The sequence below is a fragment of the Schistocerca cancellata genome, chromosome 6 (genome assembly GCF_023864275.1).
Source record: "Schistocerca cancellata isolate TAMUIC-IGC-003103 chromosome 6, iqSchCanc2.1, whole genome shotgun sequence".
Classification (NCBI taxonomy): Eukaryota; Metazoa; Arthropoda; class Insecta; order Orthoptera; family Acrididae; genus Schistocerca; species Schistocerca cancellata.
In genome coordinates, this window is record NC_064631.1 from 23,851,521 (window position 1) to 23,875,785 (window position 24,265).

The following is a 24,265-nucleotide window of genomic DNA, read 5'->3' on the forward strand; positions in this document are numbered from 1 at the left end:
GAAAAAGTTGCTACTCACCATATAGTGAAGATGCTTAGTCGCAGATAGGGACAACAAAAAGACTCTCACAATTCAAGCTTTCAGCCATTAAGGCCTTCATCAACAATACACACACACACACACACACACACACACACACACACACACGCGCGCGCGCGCGCTCGCTCGCTCAAGTGCAACTCACACACACAACTGCACTCACAGGCAACTGGAACCACATAGTGGGCAGCAGCAGTGCATGATGGGAGTGGTGACTGGGTGGAGGTAAGGAGGCTGGGACAGGGAAGGATAGTATGGGTGGGGTGGGGTGGGGTGGCAGACAATGAAGTGCTGCAGATTAGACAGAAAGAAGGGGAGAGGTGGAGTGGTGGGGGGGGGGGGGGGGGAGGAAGTAACGGAAAAGGAAAGAAACAAAAAGACTGGGTGTGGTGGTTGAATGACAGCTGAGTAGTACTGGAACAATGAGGGGCGGGGGAGGGGGGGGGGGGGTGGATGGGCGAGGGCAGTGACTAGTGAAGGTTAAGGCCAGGTGGGTTATGGGAACATAAGATGTATTGCAGGGAAAGTTCACACCTGCGCAATTCAAAAAGCTTTTACTGATGGGAAAGATCCATATAGCACAGTCACTGATATGAAGGATATATATCATGTTTAGCAGTGTGTTCAGCAACAGGGTGGTCCATTTGTTTCTTGGCCACAGTTTGGTGGTGGCCATTCATGTGGACAGACAGCTTCTTGGTTACCATATGAACATAGAATGTATCACAGTGGTTGCAGCTTAGCTCGTAGACCACTTAACTGGTTTCACAGGTAGTCCTGCCTTTGATAGGATAGGTGATGATAGTGACTGGACTAGAGTAAGTGGTGGTGGGAGGATGTATGGGACAGGTCTTACATCTAGGACTATTACAGGAGTATGAGCCATGAGGTAAGGGATTGGGAGCAGGGATTATGTAAGGATGGATGAGTATATTGTGAAGGTTCAGTGGATGGTGGAACACCACTGCGGGAGTGGTGGGAAGGTTAGTGGGCAAGACACTTCTCATTTTAGGGCACAACGAGTGGTAATCGAAACCCTGGCAGAGAATGTAATTCAGTTGCTAGAATCCTGGGTGGTATTGAGTTATGAGGGGAATGCTGTTCTATGGCCAGACGGTGGGACTTTGGGAGGTGGTGGGGGACTGGAAAGACAAGGCACAGGAGATTTGTTCCTGTACAAGATTGGAAGGATAATTACAGTCAGTGAAGGCTTCAGTGAGACCCTCAGCATATGTTGAGAGGGACTGCTCATCACTGCAGACGCGACGACCACGGGTGGCTAGGCTGTACGGAAGGGACTTCTTTGTATGGAACAGGTGGCAGCTCTCGAAGTGGAGGGATTGCTGGTGGTTAGTACGTTTGATATGGATGGAGGTACTGATGTAGCCATCTTTGAGGTAGAGGTCAACATCTAGGAAGGTGGCTTGTTGAGCTGAGTGGGACCAGGTGAAGCAAATGCTGCTCCCATCATGCACTGGTGCTCCTGCTCGCAGTGTGGTTTCAGTTGCCTGAGACTGCAGTTTTGTGTGTGTGTGTGTGTGTGTGTGTGTGTGTGTGTGTGTGTGTGCGCGCGCGCGCGTGTGCACGCACGTGCACATGTTTGTGTCTATTGTTGATGAAGGCCTTAATGCCCACCAGCTTTAATTGTGTAAGTCTTTTTGTTGTGTCTTTTTGCTGTATCAGCAACTCAGCATGTCTGCTATATAGTGAGCAGCAACTTTCCTTCTCATAATATTGTTAAATTCCATCCTGAATTTTCCACTGTTTGTTATAAATGGTTCTCCTATACTCAATTTTGTTTCGAGATGTCTTATGCTTCAATGTAATGGTTGTATATCAGAGGTGAATCCATAACTGTAATAATAATAAAAGTAAAGCCACTGATCACTATCAGGACTAACCTGAACCGAAGCCTCCAAAATCTGTAGTTTGACTCCTTCACCAATCACCTATATCACCTATCAGATAATTTCACCATCTTAAGGGAGGCAGAAAGTATCTTTTTTCCGAAAACTATAGAGTACCATGCTGAAAGCCAAAACAAGTGACGATTTTTCAATGACAGCAATCTCAGCAACATTTAACCTAAGTTTATGATCTAAATGTGTCGTATTCCTTAGGCAGTCATGTAACATTTCAACTTCATGACAAACAATATGACAGCCTCAATTCCTACCGCTTCAGTTATCCATCTTACTGTATCTTTTGACATGTTTCTTTCCATTGGTGACTTGAAAACTCAATTTTTTATTTATTTTATTTATTTATTTATTGTTCCGTGGGACCAAATTGAGGAGAAGTCTCCATGGTCATGGAACGAGTCAATACATGAAATTATAACACGATATTATAAACAGATAAAATGAAATATAAAAAAAACATATTCAGGCGACAAGTCGTAAGTTTAAATGAAGACAATCAACAATGTAACACTGGAATTTGCTTAATTTTTTAGCTCTTCCAGGAGCTCTTCGACAGAATAGAAGGAGTGAGCCATGAGGAAACTCTTCAGTTTAGACTTAAAAGAGTTTGGGCTACTGCTAAGATTTTTGAGTTCTTGTGGTAGCTTATTGAAAATGGATGCAGCAGAATACTGCACTCCTTTCTGCACAAGAGTCAAGGAAGTGCATTCTACATGCAGATTTGATTTCTGCCTAGTATTAACTGAGTGAAAGCTGCTAACTCTTGGGGATAGGCTAATATTGCTAACAACAAACGACATTAAAGAAAATATATACTGTGAGGGCAATGTCAGAATTCCCAGATTTTTGAATAGGGGTCGACAAGAGGTTCTCGAACTTACACCACATATAGCTCGAACAGCCCGTTTTTGAGCCAAAAATACCCTTTTTGAATCGGAAGAATTACCCCAAAAAATAATACCATACGACATAAGCGTATGAAAATATGCGAAGTAGACTACTTTTTGTGTTGAAGTGTCACTTCTACATCTACATCTACATCTATACTCCGCGAGCCACCTTACAGTGTGTGGCGGAGGGTACTTATTGTACCACTATCTGATCCCCCCTTCCCTGTTCCATTCACGAATTGTGCGTGGGAAGAACGACTGCTTGTAAGTCTCCGTATTTGCTCTAATTTCTCGGATCTTTTCGTTGTGATCATTACGCGAGATATATGTGGGCGGTAGTAATATGTTGCCCATCTCTTCCCGGAATGTGCTCTCTCGTAATTTCGATAATAAACCTCTCCGTATTGCGTAACGCCTTTCTTGAAGTGTCCGCCACTGGAGCTTGTTCAGCATCTCCGTAACGCTCTCGCGCTGACTAAATGTCCCCATGACGAATCGCGCTGCTTTTCGCTGGATCATGTCTATCTCTTCTATTAATCCAACCTGGTAAGGGTCCCATACTGATGAGCAATACTCAAGAATCGGACGAACAAGCGTTTTGTAAGCTACTTCTTTCGTCGATGAGTCACATTTTCTTAGAATTCTTCCTATGAATCTCAACCTGGCGCCTGCTTTTCCCACTATTTGTTTTATGTGATCATTCCACTTCAGATCGCTCCTAAGTATTTTACGGTCGTTACCGCTTCCAATGATTTACCACCTATGGCATAATCGTACTGGAATGGATTTCTGCCCCTATGTATGCGCATTATATTACATTTATCTACGTTTAGGGAAAGCTGCCAGCTGTCGCACCATGCATTAATCCTCTGCAGGTCTTCCTGGAGTACGTACGAGTCTTCTGATGTTGCTACTTTCTTGTAGACAACCGTGTCATCTGCAAATAGCCTCACGGAGCTACCGATGTTGTCAACTAAGTCATTTATGTATATTGTAAACAATAAAGGTCCTATCACGCTTCCTTGCGGTACTCCAGAAATTACCTCTACATCTGCAGATTTTGAACCGTTAAGAATGACATGTTGTGTTCTTTCTTCTAGGAAATCCTGAATCCAATCACAAACCTGGTCCGATATTCCGTAATGTTCTAATGGTAAATAAAGCAGCATTTAGCTTCTGAACAAGATCCTGGACATGGGCTTTCCACAACAGCTTACTATCTATCCGAACGCCTAGGAATTTGAACTGTTCCGTCTCGCTTATAATATGCCCATTCTGTCTGATCAAAATATCGGTTCTTGTTGAATTGTGAGTTAGAAACTGTAAAAACTGAGTCTTACTGTGATTTAGCATCAAATTATTTTCCACAAGCCATGAACTTATTTCATGAACTACATTATTTGTTACTGTTTCAATATTACACACAAGATCCTTCACTATCAAGCTGGTGTCATCAGCAAACAGAAATTTTTTGAATCACCTGTAATACTAGAAGGCATATCATTTATATAAATAAGAAACAGCAGTGGCCCCAGCACCGACCCTTGGGGAACGCCCCACTTAACAGTGCCCCATTGGGACTGAACATCACTACCACTCTCAATATTGCGGAGAATTATCCTCTGCTTTCTGTTCTTAAAGTAAGAGGCGAACCAATTGTAAGCTACTCCCCTTACTCCATAATGGTCCAACTTCTGCAGTAATATTTTGTGGTCTACACAGTCAAAAGCCTTCGTTAAATCAAAGAAAACACCTAGCGTTCGCAACCTTTTATTTAATCCATCCAAAACCTCACAGAGAAAAGAGAATATAGCATTTTCAGTTGTTAAACAATTTCTAAAACCAAACTGAACATTTGACAGCAAATTATGTGAATTTAAATGCTCCAGTAACCTTGTATATACAACCTTCTCGATAACTTTAGCAAACACCGATGGCATAGAAATAGGTCTAAAATTGTCAACATTATCAATGTCTCCCTTTTTATAAAGTGGCTTCACTACCGAGTACTTTAATCGGTCAGGAAACCGACCACTCCTAAAGGAAAAGTTACAGATATGGCTGAGAACTGGGCTAACATACATAGAACAATACTTCAGTATTCTGCTAGATACCCCGTCATATCCATGAGAGTTCTTGGTCTTTAGTGATTTAATTATTAACTCAATCTCCCTCTTGTCAGTATCATGGAGGAGCATTTCAGGTAACAGTCTCGGAACACTTTTTTCTAAGAGCGCTATATGATTCCCTGTTGGGACTAGGTTTCTACACTCCTGGAAATGGAAAAAAGAACACATTGACACCGGTGTGTCAGACCCACCATACTTGCTCCGGACACTGCGAGAGGGCTGTACAAGCAATGATCACACGCACGGCACAGCAGACACACCAGGAACCGCGGTGTTGGCCGTCGAATGGCGCTAGCTGCGCAGCATTTGTGCACCGCCGCCGTCAGTGCCAGCCAGTTTGCCGTGGCATACGGAGCTCCATCGCAGTCTTTAACACTGGTAGCATGCCGCGACAGCGTGGACGTGAACCGTATGTGCAGTTGACGGACTTTGAGCGAGGGCGTATAGTGGGCATGCGGGAGGCCGGGTGGACGTACCGCCGAATTGCTCAACACGTGGGGCGTGAGGTCTCCACAGTACATCGATGTTGTCGCCAGTGGTCGGCGGAAGGTGCACGTGCCCGTCGACCTGGGACCGGACCGCAGCGACGCACGGATGCACGCCAAGACCGTAGGATCCTACGCAGTGCCGTAGGGGACCGCACCACCACTTCCCAGCAAATTAGGGACACTGTTGCTCCTGGGGTATCGGCGAGGACCATTCGCAACCGTCTCCATGAAGCTGGGCTACGGTCCCGCACACCGTTAGGCCGTCTTCCGCTCACGCCCCAACATCGTGCAGCCCGCCTCCAGTGGTGTCGCGACAGGCGTGATTGGAGGGACGAATGGAGACGTGTCGTCTTCAGCGATGAGAGTCGCTTCTGCCTTGGTGCCAATGATGGTTGTATGCGTGTTTGGTGCCGTGCAGGTGAGCGCCACAATCAGGACTGCATACGACCGAGGCACACAGGGCCAACACCCGGCATCATGGTGTGGGGAGCGATCTCCTACACTGGCCGTACACCACTGGTGATGAAGCGTCGTCTCACGCGGTCTGCACGTCCAGCACGAACGCTGGTCCAACTGAGGCACCAGGTGGAAATGGCATGGCAAGCCGTTCCACAGGACTACATCCAGCATCTCTACAATCGTCTCCATGGGAGAATAGCAGCCTGCATTGCTGCAAAAGGTGGATATACACTGTACTAGTGCCGACATTGTGCGTGCTCTGTTGCCTGTGTCTATGTGCCTGTGGTTCTGTCAGTGTGATCATGTGATGTATCTGACCCCAGGAATGTGTCAATAAAGTTTCCCCTTCCTGGGACAATGAATTCACGGTGTTCTTATTTCAATTTCCAGGAGTGTATTTAGTTCACCTGCTATATTCAGAAAGTGATTATTAAATACTGTACATATATGCGACTTATCAGTAACACGGACATTCCCACTACGCACTGATTCTATATCCTCGACCTGTCTCTGCAGACCAGTCACTTCCTTTATGACTGACCATATGGTTTTAATTTTATCCTGAGACTTAGCTATTCTATCTGCATACCACATACTTTTTGCCTTCCTAATAACATTTTTAAGCACCTTACAATACTGTTTGTAATGGGCTGCTGCATTTAGATTTTGACTGTTTCTAACGTTTTGATATAATTGCCACTTTGTTCTACAAGATATTCTTATCCCTCTAGTCAGCCACCCAGGCTGCCTGTTTGTGCTAGTACCCTGTTTTAAACATTCTAACAGAAAGCAACTTTCAAAGAGCATGAGAAAAGTCTTGAGAAAAGCATTATATTTATCGTCTACTGTATCAGCGCTATAAACATCTTGCCACTCTTGTTCCTTTATAAGGTTTACAAAGGTCTCTACAGCAAATGGATCAGCTTTCCTGAACAGCTGATGACTATATTTAACACGTGTTGCAGCATAAAAATCTTTTGAAGTTAAAATTTGCGCATCATGATCTGAAAGGACATTCACCTTTTTGCTAACAGAATGCCCTTCTAGTAATGAGGAATGAACAAAAATGTTGTCTATGGTTGTTCTACTGTTCCCTTGCACTCTCGTTGGAAAGAATACGGTTTGCATAAGATTATATGAATTAAAGAGGTCTACCAGCATCCTCTTCCTTGCACAATCACTTATACAATTAATATTGAAGTCACCACATATAACTAACTTTTTGTATTTCCTATAAAGTGAACCAAGAACCTCCTCTAAGCTTTAGCAAAAATGTTGTGAAATCGGAGTCTGGGGATCTATAAATAACAACAGTTACAAGTTTAGCTCCGTTAAATTTAACCACACCTGCACAACATTCAAACACCTTTTCAGTGCAGTACTTTGAAACATCAATTGACTCAAATGCGATGGCGTTTTTCACATACATGGCTACTCCCCCACACCACAAAGAGCTCCTCGAAAAGCAGCCAGCCAACCTGTATCCTGGTAAAGGAAGCCTCTGAATTATCTCCTTATTTAAGAAGTGTTCAGATATACCAATAATTTCAGAGTCAACATCTATAAGCAGTTCACTAACTTTATCTCTAATACCTCGTATATATTGATGAAATATACTAATTCCCTCATTACTCGGATACCTAAGCTTTGTCAAAAGTGATTCCCTTGTTAGAGAGACTTCCCTTAAGCAGGAATACCTATCAGCTGACTTCAATCTAAAAAAGGTGCAGCTCTAACACCCACTACTGCAGGAATTTTCCCATGAGTGATCCCACCAACCCCACCTATGCTGTCACCTATAAGCTTTGCCAACCTCCCCTTCCCATACCTGTTGAGGTGCAGGCCGTGTCTAGTGAAACCCGTCCTGCTGATAGACTCCACCGACACCACTGAAATGTGACGCATGCTTTCTGTCATCAGCGCACCCCCAAGTATCATGTTGTTACGCCTGACGGATGTATTAAGATGAGGCCGATCGTGACGCTGAAACAGTTCCACGAAATGCACATTCGTGTTGCCAGTCTGAGTGGCTATCTTTTCCAGGTCACCATCTATGTTATACTCCCCATCCCTATCAATGCTATTACCAGCCCCACCCACAATCACTACCTGATCCTCTTTAGTAAAATCCCTACCTAACCCCCCTATGTTAACAGTCACCTGAGCCAACCCTGCATTAGGCTTCACAATGCTGGTGACCTGGTACTCAGTCCCTAGCACTTCCTGCAACTGCTGGCCTACACCTTCTTTGAGTGTTTGCACCTTTCAGTCCATGTGTCGTGGCTACAATTTACAACTGGCAGAACGTTCTAGTTACAGACTTTCCACTCTAGCTATGCTAAAAAATATCCTATTGAATCCCGTATTCCACATCTAAGTCATCTCCAAGCCATTTTATTTTGCTGTTTCCTCCTTTCAGTCCATTCACTAGCTGTATTTAATAATTTGAAAAATGTTGTGTTACTGCCCAGAGCTGCTAAAATTTTTTATTTACACAATTTGTTTCTGTCATCTGACACCATCAGCTTCATAAAAGTATTAATAGCAATCATTTTATGTGAAATATAAAATCGTTATCAACAGACGATAAAACCATGAATTATACACTGTTATGATGTTGTAATATAAATTATATTGTCAATCTATAAAAGCTGTGTTAGGTAGTGTACTGCAGCAGTTAGCTCTATGTGCAACAAACCTGTTAACCCCAATTACAGTTACAACACGAATGAGTACGCTACCTAGCATAGCTTTTACAGATTGACAATGTAATTTATATCACGATAACAGTGTACAATTCATGGTTTTATCGTGCAATGATAATTTTATATTGCACATAATATGATGTTATGAATACTTCTATGAACCTGATGATGGTTAGATGACTGAAACAGGTCATTTCAACCATAATTAATTTTCACTGATTTTCCTTTTATCACAGTCATAATATACCCACCTTAAAAATGCAGTTCAGTGATTCAGAAACCTCTTCCAGGGCAGCAAAAAAAAAAAGAGATACATAATGGTCGCCTAGTCTACTCTCTTTTCTGTTTCACATTTCATGCACAGTTGATATAAGATACACTAACATTTTTAAAAGCCGCTACCAGAAAAAATGGACTAAATGAAGCCAACTCCTTGTATGATGAATTGAGCGGGGGCATCATAAGTGATTACGGCTTAATCATCAGCAAAATGCCACAGTTCCTGTATTTTAGTTCAAATAGACAGAATGGTCAGCATCTCAGATAAGAATCCAACCTACCAAGAAATTTTAGTTCATACATGTTGCACATGTGGAACCAGCACAGGAATAAACCACACAGATTAATGAGTGGATATTGAATGAAGTAATATGACCACAGTATGGTGTGATTGCCATTCTGTTAAAGGTCATAAATGACAGTACAGCTCTGTCTACACTGCAAGTTGTGTAAGGTATGAGGTTTCTGAAGGATTCAACAGTGGGGTAACAGTGCATCTTCGTAAGCAATGAGCCAACAGAAGAGTTTTATGAATAATATGGACAGAGCTCTGCCATGAGTTGTGACCCTGTCACAAGAAATGACTTATGAAGGACAGTGAACTGAGAATGTTGATAACAGAAGATGTAGAACAAGCACAGGTGAAAGAAGATCAGTGGGAGGAACAGTCAAGAAAATGGTTCCACCAAAATAAGAGTTCTGCATTGTTACCAGGAGAGGAAAAGGAAGACTCATTCACAGTACTATAGTTGATAAGGACAAATACACAAATATATTTCAGTTATAGGGAGACAGTAATTTGAGTTTACATCCGGACTGGGCTGGAGCTGGGCTGGTATCTCCCCCCTCCCCCCCCCCCCCCTTCTGTGGCAAGATAAATGGTAGGATGGCCCCTTTGCAACTCCACCCCAGAAGTAAACTACCAAAATAAGTGCTTTAAATCAAGTGGTAATATGTTCTTTCCTTCAGGAAGATTAAAACACCAGCTGCTTTCATTCCATTGTCAGCTAGGTTTGGTGGCAACAATTTGTCACGGCATAATTTATGCCATAGGTCAAGTGAGTCTGGACTTGCTTCCAGGATTCGTGAACTGTCAATAGTCACTCCAAATGTGCACTGAGAGGATTCTCTAGGTGTAGTATGTAGCCTTGTGTGAAGTAAGTATGATAAATATATGGATGCAACATAAGACTGCAACTTTTCTTTGAAAGACGTGAAGCAATGTTATCCACTTCTTAGCGGAGCCTGCAGTCCTTCAATCTGTTGGATCAGATGCTGGTTATCCACTCTTCTTCCCATTTTTGTAAAATATGATTCCAAGCTGTACCCTTATGTCAACTTCTGGGATTTTAATTGGCAGCAGGAATATCACACAGGCTTGCTTAACTAATGTACAGAGGTATACTGTATGGGGTGGCCGTGAACAAAAGCGTGGCAGGACCGAATGGGAGCAGCCCGCGAACAAATAAGACGGACGAACGGAAAAGGATGGACAGGCACAACGACAGACGACCAAGCAAGACACCAAGAACAACAACACGCAAGAAGCAACGGGGTCACAAGCAAAAACCTCACAAAATCAACAACGTCCACTAGTACATGGAAATAAGCAAAGTAAACAAGATATCTGTAAGCGAGACATCGAGGGACTCGCGTGAATATCAGACTGCCTCGCTGAGTGAGAGGCAGGTGCTTAAATACTTGATAGGGTACGTCGCTATTGGCTGCTAGGACCACGTGCTCCATAGTGGCATCCTCACATTATACGCAGGCCAGGAGCGCGCGCAGTCATGGCTTACGGCGCGACGGCTGCAGAGACCTCTAGTGGTAATTGAGGTCCATGCCATTTGGCGCGAATTCGAAACCCGTGGCACTTGGTACCAGATTTACCATAGAGGTTCCTTTATCATTGAAGTCATATAAAAGAACGGAGTGGTGGAGACATAACAGCAACTAATTTTCAATCGCCTTCAAACTACTCAGGGAGTCACTGCACAGATGAATACTTCTGGCGAGTTGAGGTTGTACGTGTGTGTGAGCTTTGTGTCCTGCTATTAATTCTACCAAGTAGATGCCACATAGAGTCAGATGGGAGTGTTATTCAGAAACATTTTTGTCAATAAATACATAGCCATCTTTTTCATTGTCCTTAGAGCCATCACTATGTTTCAGACTAAGGTTGCATTGTTGTGGAGGACCAAACAGAACCTGTGGCAATGAATATTTGGGTCTGTGTGATCATTGATGCCATCTGTACTACAGGCCCAGCAATACACCATGGGGAAGCCCCTTATTTGGGGTAGGTGACTAAGTTATCACATGGGAAGAGGACCTATAATGCATGTCCTTTAGTCAAAATTATTTGAAGCAGGCTGAACTGTTGCAGCTGTTACTGCATAAGGTTTCCCTGCCCAAAAACTACTAACACCTAGCCTGCAGACAGCATTGCTAGTATGATGAGAGGAAAATTTTAGTCATTTCAGATGAGTCCCACTTCAACCTGACCAGCCTGTAATGGCTGCATATATTTTACATGGTATTGTGATGACAATTGGGCAGCCTTCATTTTTGAGAGGCACAGCAGACAAAAGCCAAGTGTAACACACAATCTCATCACCTGTATACTGAAACCAATTTCACTGCAAAGAGATTGAGAGCCCTATTTATTCCTTTAAGGCATATCCATATACCATACTTCTGCATCGTGATGTTTGTCTCCCTGTGACAAGGAATATGCAAATCATTTTCAACCAGCAATGAGGGTTCATTTCTTCCCTAGCAGGCACATTTATATGACTATGAAACTACTTTGAATTCGTCTGGAACATGGTCCGCAAATAATTTGTCAATGTTCTCCAGCAGTCGCTTAATACACTGTGGACTTTCACACACACCACGTGGAAGGAAATTCCATAGAAAATATCTACATGGGTTTCACTATATGGAACGATATTTAGAGGCGATGACTGCAGCACATCGGAGCTTGATATTATTCTCAAAGTCTGATGTCATGTAAAATTCTATAACACTTTGTGCATAGTTAAGTATCTAACATATGGTATAAATATCATTTGCAGTATGTGTATAATCCTCAGAATTTATATTTTGACAAATATTAATGTAACTGAAGTTGTAGCATATCTGTACAGTGTATGATAAATGGGTATTTGTTGATTTGATTCCTTGTGCCAAACAGATTTTGGCAAAACATATTCAAGTACATTTCTTATATCTATAAAGTCATGTGCCATTGGTAACACATTCATAAACTTTTTCTATGACATCACCGCCAGAGAGCAAATTTTGCTTGCACCCACATCTAATACCAGATTTTTTACCATTCAAATTGTGTATCAGGCAGAGTTTGCACATACATGCTGGACACTCTACACAGTGACCATGTGCCTCTTGATTCTCAATTGGAGGCCAAGGCTGTTGGGGTAAGGGCACTTCAGGATTTTACCATCTGTAATGTTTATCTCCCCCCCACTCAGCGATGCAAAATTTCATAAGTCAAAATCCTTATCCTGCCAGCATGCTGTAGTCTTTTTAACAGCACAGCAACCTTGGAATAAGCGACAGCCTTGTGATAATGGAGTTTATTTACACTGGTTACATAATCGCTCCATGCAGAGCCAAATGAGAAGTGTGCTTAATTTATAATGAGTACACTTTATTTATGTACTGCCTACATTACTCTCTCAGCTTCCCCCACCATTCCTAGTCTTGGGCGACTTCAACACCCATAACTCTTTATGGGGTGAAACAATGATCACTGCTCATGATAAAGACCGGAAACTTTACCAGCACAAGTTGATTTTTGCCTCTTGAACTGTGCAGACATGAAGCGACCAGGTGGAGGGGGAGGGGACGTTTACCTGCTTTATTTCTTCATTGATAGTCCTTAGTATTGCCGTACTGTGTTCTTATACTGGCTGAAAAATTGGGTGGTGGAGGGGTGGAAGTTCAACACTGACTACTGTAAATTATGTAGCTAACAGTTGCACAGTTGCATTTCACATTTCTTTGCTTTCACTGTCCACAATCCCCAATACTACACTGTTAATACGGCCAGTTTGCTATTGGTTAACTTTTGATAAGCCTCATTAATAGTTTGCAGGCAAATATCAGCGTACTGCTACAATAGTTTACCGTTGAACATTTATGAGCAGTAAAAACCTAACCACACAGTTCTTGCAGAATAATACGGTATGTGTGGCACTACAGAACAGCACAGTCTTATTTTAACACATGGCCTATTTGTGTTACACTTCTTTCACAGTTAAGTTGATGCATCATTGTTGACCTAACCAATACAGGTTTCTCGTCTGAAAATTGGCTGTGGACTGACTGTCTCAGGACCAAACATCCTGACAATAATAGGCACTGAGACTATACATTTTTCAATGTTTAATTTACAGAAATTACAATTAAAACATAGCGCATTCAATTAACTGAATATATAGAAAAATTCCTTCTTTTTAACAGTTTCTTCTACTACACAGGTTAGGCCAAATTATTTGTTTAAATGATGAAATTAACAGATATAGTTAAACAAACAATACTTCAGTATGCAGGTGATGAGATGCTTTTGACAAAACTGGTAATACATTTGGAATTAAATAAGGGCTGGCTTTGCTAACACATTTTCGAATAGAGCCAAATAAATACTTTAAGAATGCTAGTGGTTCATCTTCCAAATGTTTATAATTAGTACAGAACTTATATTTGTTTATAAGTCAACAATAGAAGCTGAGTCATGAAACAATTACTGATTTCACCCTACAACAAAAAATATTAACCAGGAATAATCAAAATAAATCAGGAAATTAATTACACACATAAAACTAAGCACAAAATTAGATCTGGTGCTACAGTCTTTAGGACTGAGGGCCAACCTTTCTCTTTTATGAAAATGCAGCTTATACTCATGTATGTTAATGGTAATTAGTAAAAAATGAAAAAAAAAACAATTTAAGGAGGCAGATGGCAACACAAGAGAGGAAGTAAAGAGATCCCGGCTTGCTTCGTCACAGGGACGTATGGAGGGGGCAGGGGGGCAAGTTTTGACCCAGGGTCATGTACTGCCACTGGTTGAGACATCAGGGGATCCACTGACATAGGTTTGGTGGCACAATGTCTGAGGATATCTGGTGCCTCAGGGACCACCAGGATCTCCACCTTGGGCACAGGAGTATATGCAGATTAAAGTTGTGTGGGGGCTTCCTTGAACCGGTTTCATGTACAGAGGAGGTACAAGAAGTCCAACAGCCGGCAGCCTGTGGTTCCTTCTGTCACTGGGACTGGCATCTGACTTAAGCATCAGGGACAATGGAAGAAAGAGTCCCAAGGGACGTCTTACTAGCTAGAGAAGCCAGAGGAGGATGAGGTGCCTCCAGCTGGGAGATTGGGACCAGTGTCCCTGGCAGGTGGAGGGCCAACGCTCCCAAAGTGGGTGTGGTGGAAGCATCAGAAGGGCCCGCAGCCGCCTGGAGGCAGGTATCAGTGAGTAGTTCTGAGGGGCCACTTTACGCAGCAGAGGAAGGCACCGGTGACAGAGAAGGCCACGAAGGAGAAGCTTTAGCATAAGATTGCGTCATTTGTCTGGGGGTTTACATGCTCATACTTTTTTCTAGCCTGTTGATATGTGAGCTTGTCCAGAGTCTTATACTCTTGGATATTCTTCTCATGCTTAAAAACCTAACAGATTGCTGAGCAGGGAGAGTGGATCTCGCCACAGTTTACACAGGTGGAGGAAGGGGCACAAGGGATGTTCACGTGCAGTGAATGTCGACAATCCCTGCTGACAGGAGTAGCAGTGCAATGGAAAGACGTGTCCGAACTTCATTACCTGAAGCAAGTTTCATGTCACACTGGTAGACCATCACCTTGACATTCTCAGGGATTGTCTCATCCTCAAAAGCTCAGCTGAAGCCCCCGGTAGCAACTCCATTTTCCCTTGGTCTCTATGGAAACACTGGATGAAGTGCACACCTTGTTGGTCTAAGTTGGCCTGCAGCTCATTGTCAGACTGCAGAAGAAGATCACAGTGACATGATATCCTGGACTATACTGAGACACTTGTGGGGAGTGTCATACTTGGGAATGTCACCCAACTTTCCACAGTGCCTGTGACTGGACAGGAGATGACACTTTAATGAGGAGGGAACCGCTCTTCATTTTAGAGATGGCTGCAACTTCACCATATTTGTCCTCTATGCTTTCCACAAAAAATAAAGGCTTTGTGGCCAGAAAGGCATCCCCACTAGTACTGGTATTGGGGGGAGGAATTTGCTCCTTTTCACTTCGTCCTGCATTCCACTTAGACTTTGGCAAGGGATGGGAACACATTGGAATCATACTCTGTTGCATTGTACGAGGCCTTTCCACACGAAGAGACTGCTGGGGCCATGTGACCATCAGCAAGAGACAGTTTAAGTCGCTTCATGCGCAAACTATCCGCCGTGGTGCCACCCATGTGAACTCCCCCCCCCCCCCCCCCCCACGGGTGCCCCCAACTACAGCAATGGTCGGAATGCACAATGGACACGAATGGATGCAGGCAGGGCAATGCAACACCCCACACGTCCAGAATTGCTACAGAGTGGCTCCAGGAACACACTTATGAGTTTAACACTTCTGCTGGCCACCAAACTTCCCAGACATGAACATTATTGAGCATATCTGGATGCCTTCCAATATGCTGTTGAGAAGAGATCTCCACCCCCTTGAACTCTTACACATTTATGGACAGCCCTGCTGGATTCATGGTGTCACTTCCCTCGAGCACTAAATCAGAAATTAGTAGAGTCCATGCCATGTCGTGTTGTGGCACTTCTGCATGCTCACGGGGGACCTACATGATATTAGGTAGGTGTACAAGTTTCTTTGGCTCTTCAGAGTGAAATAAAATCTGCTTCATTATCAATACCTACGCACCTTCTACAATAATGTGACCATCAGTAGGTACTAATGAATTTGACGGGTGAATCAGCAGTTTATTTCTCTGCCAAATGCATGCTTGCTGATGATTCCTCCATTCTCTTATGTTTATGGATGCAGGTGATCAGGCAGGATGCTTACATGTGTGTCACCTGTGAGAGTCATATCTAGATGTATCAGGGGTCCCATATCACTCCAACTGCACACGCCCCATACCATTACAGAGCCTCCACCAGCTTGAACGGTCGCCTGCTGACATGCAGGGTCCATGGATTCATGAGGTTGTCTCCATACCCGTACACATCCATCCACTTGATACAATATGAAACGAGACTCGTCCGACCAAGTAACATGTATCCAGTCATCAACAGTCTAACGTCGGTGTTGACGGGCCCAGGCAACGCAGAAAGCTTTGTGTCATGTAGTCATTAAGGGTACACGAGTGGACCTTCGGTTCCAAAAGCCCTTATCGTTGAAGTTTCATTGAATGATTCGCTTGCTGACACTTACTGATGGCCCAGCACTGAAATCTGCAGCAATTTGTGGAAGGGTTGCACTTCTGTCATACTGAACAATTCTCTTCATTTGCCATTGGCCCCGATCTTACAGGTTCTATTTCCGTCTGCAGTGATCTCGGGGATTTGATGTTTTACTGGATTCCTGATATTCATGGTACACTCGTGAAATGGTCATATGGGAAAATACCCACTTCACCGCTACCTCGGAGATGCCGTGTCCCATTGCTTGTGTGCTGACTATAACAAGATGTTCAAACTCACTCAAATCTTGACAACCTGGCATTGTAGCGCAGTAACCAATGAAACAACTTCACCAGACACTTGTCTCATATAGGCATTGTTGACCACAGCACTGTATTATGCCTGTTTACATATCTCTGTATTTGAATACTCATGCCCATACCAGTTTCTTTAGCACTTCAGGGTGTATTTTAGTACTGTAAGTATCTCAACATACAATAAAATATATACTTCACTGTTATTTACAAAACTGAAATGTCTTTGCATTATCCTTCACAAACTGCAGGAGCTATCTGAGATATAGCTGTCTTTGAATTATAGAATACAAATTCATGGCTGTGAAAGGACTCTGCTAGTGTCACAAGCCAAAGACTAATAGCGAGTAAGTTTCACAAGTAGTGTTTATTTGTGAAATGTGTCATTTTTTGGAATGAGCAACTTTATAAAATTCATTAGAATTTTAAAATCAATTGACAACAGTGACTTCTTGTGCATTCAGCTCACACAGCCTACCATTATTCCTGACACACCTGAAGCAATGTTTGTCAGTACTGCGGACGGACGGTTGCAATTAGAAACAGGTTTTCAAACTCGGTGTACACATAGCTTTAACTAAAAAGTTGCACTTCTTCGGAAAAAGAGACTAAATGTTGTTTTTTTTTACAAGTATAGCCATTTATTTATGCCACTTATATTTATTGAGTAATGGTCTGCCCTCATATAGTATTATATTTTGTCTTAGGAGAACTGCAGCTCACAAGCTTCATCTGTTTTGCTTTGTAAGGGTTGTAAGTGACCATACTGTTCAAGCCCCCTTGAAAGGAGAAATTAAAAAAAAGTCAATCCCATCAGGCAAACTGTAAATTTTCTCACATTAAAAAAAAGAGGAAATTCATTGTGAGTAGCAACAACAACATTTTGTGATATGGTGTCCCATCGGATAAGGGAAGTATGGGGAAGGAAGTGGTTGAGCTGGGGTAGGAGACCAAACAGTGAGGTCATTGGTCTTACGGGATTAGAAAAGGATTGGGAAGGAAGTTGATCACGTCCTTTCAAAGGAACCATCCTGGCATTTGTGGAGGAGGAGGAGGAGGAGGAGGAGGAGGAGATTAGTGCTTTAACGTACTGTCAACAACGAGGTCATTAGAGACTGAGCATAAGCTAAGATTACGGAAGGATGGGAGAGAATATTCGCCATGCCCTTTCAAAGCAACCATTCCTGCATTTGCCTGGAGTGATTTAGGGAAATCACAGAAAACCTAAATCAGGATGGCCGGATGCAGGTTTGAACCATCGTCCCACAAATATGAGTCCAGTGTGCTAATCACTAGACCATCTCACTCGGTCCTGGAATTTGGCTGAAGCAATTTATGGAAATCATGGAAAACCTAAATCAGGACCATCGGATGTGGGTTTGAACCCTTATCCTTCTGAATGGGAGTCCAGTTTACTAACACTACACAACCTCGCTCTGTGGGTGTGGTTTGTTTCTCACTAATGATACCTGTCACCTGGATTCAGAGGAGATCTTCACCTCCTCTTGATAGCTGGCTGAAGTGTCAAAGTCTTGCCTATGAGAAGAATGTACAGCTCACAATTTATAGAAACATTCCCAGAACCAATCGTGGGCTTCTGTTTTGGAGCCTCGTACAAGGATTACACAAAACAGTCCTTGAATTCTGTGATCACCTCTGTTGTAGATTTCACGTGCAGCGCTATCTGGTGGAGAACTGTATGCTCCCTCCCTGCTGCCATAACTAGGTCAGGTGTGCACTACACTCGAGATGTAGAGTCCACTTCTGTAGCAATATATGTGTATCTTAGGTTAGAGAAACCCTGTGCAAGATTGATAAACAGGTATGTGAGTTCTCAAAAGAGCAGTGAGCCAACTGTATTTGTTATAGAAGCAATTACACATTCTTGTACTTCAGATAAAAACAAAAAATTAATATTAGAGACCAACTGAATCATTGTGTGTAAGGCCCCAGGAATAAATAGCAGTAAGACATAAAATTCCTAATGGATTACATACTAAAAAACCAAAGTCGGGACACCAACATTAGTGGCATATCTGTTGCTGAGAATGACTTGGAAATCCCTGATGAGATTCATGCAGACACATAATGTGAAACAACCTAGTTGAAAATAAGCATCAAAGGTAGCTTACAATAGTCAGAAATATTTTTATCACCCTTCCACGTCAAGTATTGAGTGGTGGAGCACTTCACTTCAAAGAAAGATAAAAATAAAGTGTACAAATTTCCCAACCAACACATTTTCATAAGCGAACATTTGTATCAGTCAGCATTTGGAAGTCACAAGTGCAAAGGTTCTAGTAAAATTGTTACAAATATTTACCATTAGATTACAATTAGCTGTAGATTAAACTACTCACCAGCAAAGCAAAATGTATTGCTAAAATGCAGTTAAGGTGTACAAGTCTGTTCTATAATTTCAGTGAATGTGGAAATATGAATAAGAGCCCATGAGGCTATTATAGCACCACAGATCAGTAACAAAGTCCCTGAAGTTACTGACCCCTCCCCCTTTCCCCCAGGAAGGCATCACCTTCAAATTATACTCAGAACTGAGAGCTGGACGAAACCTGAGGTAGAAGGCTCCAAAATGTTTAATGGAACATTTTACAAAGTGCCAGATTAGGCTTTGTAGAAGGGGGGAGATATTCACTGCAAATAATAAAAATTTTATGTCTTTTGAGGTCAAAATTGCGTCTAACTGAGAAGTCATCTCGATGTAAATAACCAGTATAGGTGAACTCAATATGTGTTTCTATTAGCCATCTAATTCTGCTTTAATAGTTGCAGATCCTTTCAAGAAATATCAATGCTCATCAGTGGGGAAGTATCCTGATCATGCAGTATCAGTAGGAGGCGAGTTTAACCAACCGAGTGTAAACTGGGAAAAATACGGATTCATTGCAGACGGTAAGAAAGTCTTGGAAAGGAGTTGTGGATACATTCTCAAGAAACTGTCATGAACACCTAGTTCGACAGTCCACACACAATGGAAACATTTTCGGACCTCACAGCTACAAACAGGAGTTATGAGCAAAGTTTTAACTGTTAGAAATTGTTTCTGGAGAAATCTGCATCGAGTAACTAGATAAAGGATTGAGGAGACCCACCCAGGTTTAATAACAGTATCCGAAAATTGCTGAAATAACAGAGATTATTGTACTCTCGATTCAAAAGTTATGCTTGACAGTCAACAGGCAACAGTTAGCAGAAAATCTTGTAGTTACAAAAAGGTCAATGCACAAAGCGTTCACTTTCCAGTTATATGTTCATAAAAGATGTTGCTGGGAATCCTAGAAAATTCTAATCCCATATAAAAGAAGTTATTGGGTTCAAGGCTTTTATTCAGCCACTCATAAACCAGTCTGTGTGTGTCAACAGAAAACAGCAAAAGGAGAGCTGAAGGTTTACATTTTGTTTTTAAAAAAATCATTCACACAGGAGGATTGTTTGACTGCCACAAAAACTCCCACACAGAGGACACAGAAATCTGAATCCATGGCACTGACACGCAACTGAATCAGTTGAACAAGTCAGACACCAGATTCAAATGGAATCCCAAACTGGTTTACAGAACATACTCTTCTGCACTGGCCCCTTACTTACTTCGAATTAATATGAATATCTTACCCAAAGGAAATATCCAAGTGAGTGGAAAAAGTGCAAGTGACTCCTGTGGATATCAAATATAAAGGCACTACACACAAATTTGCAGACCAGTATTGGTCTTCTGCTGAATTCTTTAACACATTCAAAGTTTGAGTATAATAAATTTCCCTGAGAGAGAAAATATTCTATCCACAAATCAACATGGATTTAGAAAGTATTACTCCTGCAAACCACGGCTGAAGAGCTATAGCCAGGTGCCATATTCCTATACTCATATGATGTGTTCGACACAGTGTCACACAGCAGTCTGTTAACAAAGGTTTATGCAAATGAAATAGGTTCTTGATATGCGAGTGTCTGAAAAACTTTTTACATAATAGAACCCAATATGTTGTCATGGACGGGGAGTGTTTATAAGAGAAAGGTATTGGTATAAATGCCCCAACAAAGGGCAATAGGACTGCTCACGTTCTCTGCATACATGAACGATCTGACTGACAGGGTGAGCAGCAATCTTTGGCTGTTTACTGATTATGTTGCAGAGTACAGGAAAGGGTTACTATACAGGATGACTTGGATAGTATTTCTATCTGGTGTGATAAATGGCAACTTGCTTTAAATGTGGAAAAAAGTAATTTAACATAAATGACTAGGAAAAACAATCATGTAATGTTTAAATAAGGTATTAGTGGTGTGCTGCTTGACAGCCGTGTTGATTAAATATGTGTGCATAACACTGCAAAGTAACATGAAGTGAATCAAGCACGTAAGATTGATTGTAAGGAAGGTGAATGGGCAACTTTGATTTATTGGGAGAATTCTAGGAAACTGTAGTTTATCTATAAGGGAGACCACATACAGAACACTGTGTGACCTATTCTTGAATACAGCTCAAGTGTTTGGGGTCCCCACCAGGTCTGACTAAAGGAAGAAGACAAGGTAACTGACGAACACACAAGTATTATGGGAATGCACAGAGACCTGAAATGGGAATACAAGGAGAAAAGAAGACATTCTTTTTGCGAAACACTATTGAGAAAGTTTAGAGAACCAGCAGCAGACTGCAGAAAAATTCCATTTCCACCAACACAAATCTTGCTCCAGAACCACAAAGACAAAATAAGAGAAATCAGAATTTTATGAGTGGAACAGAAAAGGGAATGACAAGAAGTGGTACGGCATACCCTCTATCATGCACTGTATGGCAGCTTGTAAAGTACGTATGTATACATCCTGCTGAATGGATAGAAGGGCATATTTCTGCTAAACTAGGCCGGCAACAAAATGATTACAAATTACTGGAGCAGCCAACAGCAAAGTTTTCTTTATTTTGACTGACATTTATGGACACAAGTATTTGCTATAAAGACTTTCGTGAATAATCTGCTTCTATTGATGGCAATAATGTGACAAAACCAGTGATGTAATTATTTTACAACAATTTGCAGCAATGTAGGCCTTTTTTTACTGAAGATAAAAGTATATTGCACAGCTTCATAACGATGTAATGTCAACAATCCATACAAATGCATACACAAATCTATGTTTCTATGCAAGTAATTCTTGTTATTCTTCACTGTGTCAACACATGCCTTCAGAGAAGGTTGCTACAGAGTTGAGATGAATGAATTCATAAGTGTTAGGAAGCTGTATGTCATTACATGCTTTCTTTGGCCTGAATAATAGTTAATGTCATGTAATTCTTAGTTCTTGATCTGTCTCAACAAAGGCTGCACATAGCCTACAACAAAACAGCAAGTTAAACTGAGAAGTAAAACACTATGTTGGGTCTATGTGAAGCCTGTGCACAATACAACATTATTGCGAACACAAATCAGTTGCACCTAAAACTGTGTATAGTATTCACAACATCTGGGCTGACTTTCAAGTAATTTGGACCAGTACTAATGTATTTTGGTAATTCTGGTATATTACTGACGAGTGTAAAGGCAGCCTTCTCTTAATGCTCATCATCTTACAATTCCAACTGCGGTTATTTTGTATATAGACAGATCAACGATAAATGTAAATTCTATTACTTCTTATACGTACAATGCACGGTGGGGAACTCTAATATGCATATTCAGAACTTTTTTTTTTTTTTAAATTGTATCTGATGTCGTGAACTAACTACTGTTAATGCAATAAGTAAACATGTATTAGCTGAAATAACTGACCACTGTAAACATTTTTCAGAAAAAAGTTTTAATTTTTAAAGTGTCCACCTTAAGAATAATATAAGAGTTAATACAGTAACAAGTTGTAAACACATCTTCGAATATAGGCAACTGCTTTATTATAGCTTCAAGTAGATACATATGTTCTACACTGAACATTGCTGTTAATAATGTACCACAAATCAAAAGAGAAAAGCTGGATTTTGCTCAAAATGGGGCAAAATACTTAAGCGGCAAAAAATTGCGATGGCCACTTCAGTGATCGAAAATGGCTAACACATTATCACTCGGTTTAATAACAAAGTGGATAAACTGTACGTCTTGTCCAGGTAAAACTGCAACAGACTTCAGCACAACGCTTCGATCTATACCTACAGAAGTAAACATTTCTCCCTATGGATTGTATTTTGCCAACATTCAGGTGCTTTACAATTACTCAGCGATGTAGGATCTACTACGTATGTCAGAAATGAATTCCTCCAATAAGCAACAACGATCTCATGTAAACAAGAGTGGATCATGATGATACACTTTGTATTTCATAACAACTCACGAAGTTCCCAAAAATACAGTTATGCTGGTTCATAAATGCTACAAGACCGTCGTTTCTATTACAATACCGACATTAAATGATACTAAAACATGTAACCCACGGATTACTAGGCACTTACAAGACCTGCGTGATGGATGTCATGGATGTAAACATTGATGCGCTCCATGGTATGAATATGAAACGCACAAACACCATAAACGGAGTTTTCAACAGCACTTTACTTGGTCATTGTCAACATCTTGTCTACACAGAAAATACGCTAAAGTTGCATTCTCAAAACTCACTCGATAGAGCGACTCCTCGAGGCCGAAGTATTTCTGACGTTCCAGTGTACTGGAAAAACAACGCAAATACAGACAATGACAGGCGAAAAATCATTTCTTTCTTTATTTTCTTTCGCGCCGGCTTCTTCTTAACCTACAAACCACTTTGCTGCGCTGAGTTTCAAGTTATCACAGATAACATAAACCTACACGTCAGTCGTTCGTTTACTTATTTCTATGCCATGCCTTGTCTGTCAAAGATAGTAGGACTATCAGAGAGACTACCAAGGGTGTTAGGAAGAACTACGCAGAAATGTACACGAGACTGTAGCCCTGTCCAAAACCGTAGCCTCCTCTTCATTGGATAATCAAGTAATTATAAATTAATTATTAGGAAAAAAATTCGAAATTTAATTTGAATATCACATTTATTCCTTGATTTTTACTGTCCGTCTGTGGTTTTACGTTCATAAACTTGTAGGTGTAGTGATTGTAGAGCACGTACTGCTTTTCTCATTTAACAAAACATTAATCTTTCACGCTATCTTCATTAAAATGTACAACAAAAAGATTACCAGGCCACGGGTGGAAGTAACGTTTTGAAAATGTAAAAAACAGAAGTCATGCGTGGAAATCCGGAGTTGGTTCGTAAGTAAATTACGGGTCTGCCGATACTTTCTTTTATTATCGCCAATAGATCATTCACGTGTGCAGACTGCTGTTAATTTTTTTCATTTAGACCCATAAATGCCTCATCTGGACTTTCGATCTTTGAAAAGTTGATCGGGTGCGAGAATTATTCAACAGATAAATTTTCCATGAAGGCTTAGTCCATGACGAACTGTGGGATGTAGTAGGAAACTGTCCTTCGGATCCGACGAAATCGGATTTCCGGTTTATATTCTTCGCGGACAACGCAAATTGTTCCCTTTTAAGGACGCGATCACAGTAGCGGAAGCCTGGAAGAACTTGGAAACAGCATTTGAAGGTTTTGGGCTCACATGTAGAGTGGTATTG

General features: G+C 41.6%; 1 protein-coding gene across 1 annotated transcript in view; it reads right to left on the reverse strand.

The window, feature by feature from the left end:
* Positions 1 to 23,497, reverse strand: part of LOC126088512 (glucosidase 2 subunit beta) — a 182,478-nt gene extending 158,981 nt beyond the window's left edge. Inside the window, exon 1 of the mRNA XM_049906658.1 lies at positions 23,270 to 23,497. Coding sequence (XP_049762615.1) covers positions 23,270 to 23,363 — 94 coding nt within the window. The 5' untranslated portion in view covers positions 23,364 to 23,497. The remainder of the gene's footprint in view (positions 1 to 23,269) is intronic.
* Positions 23,498 to 24,265: the final 768 nt, after the last annotated feature.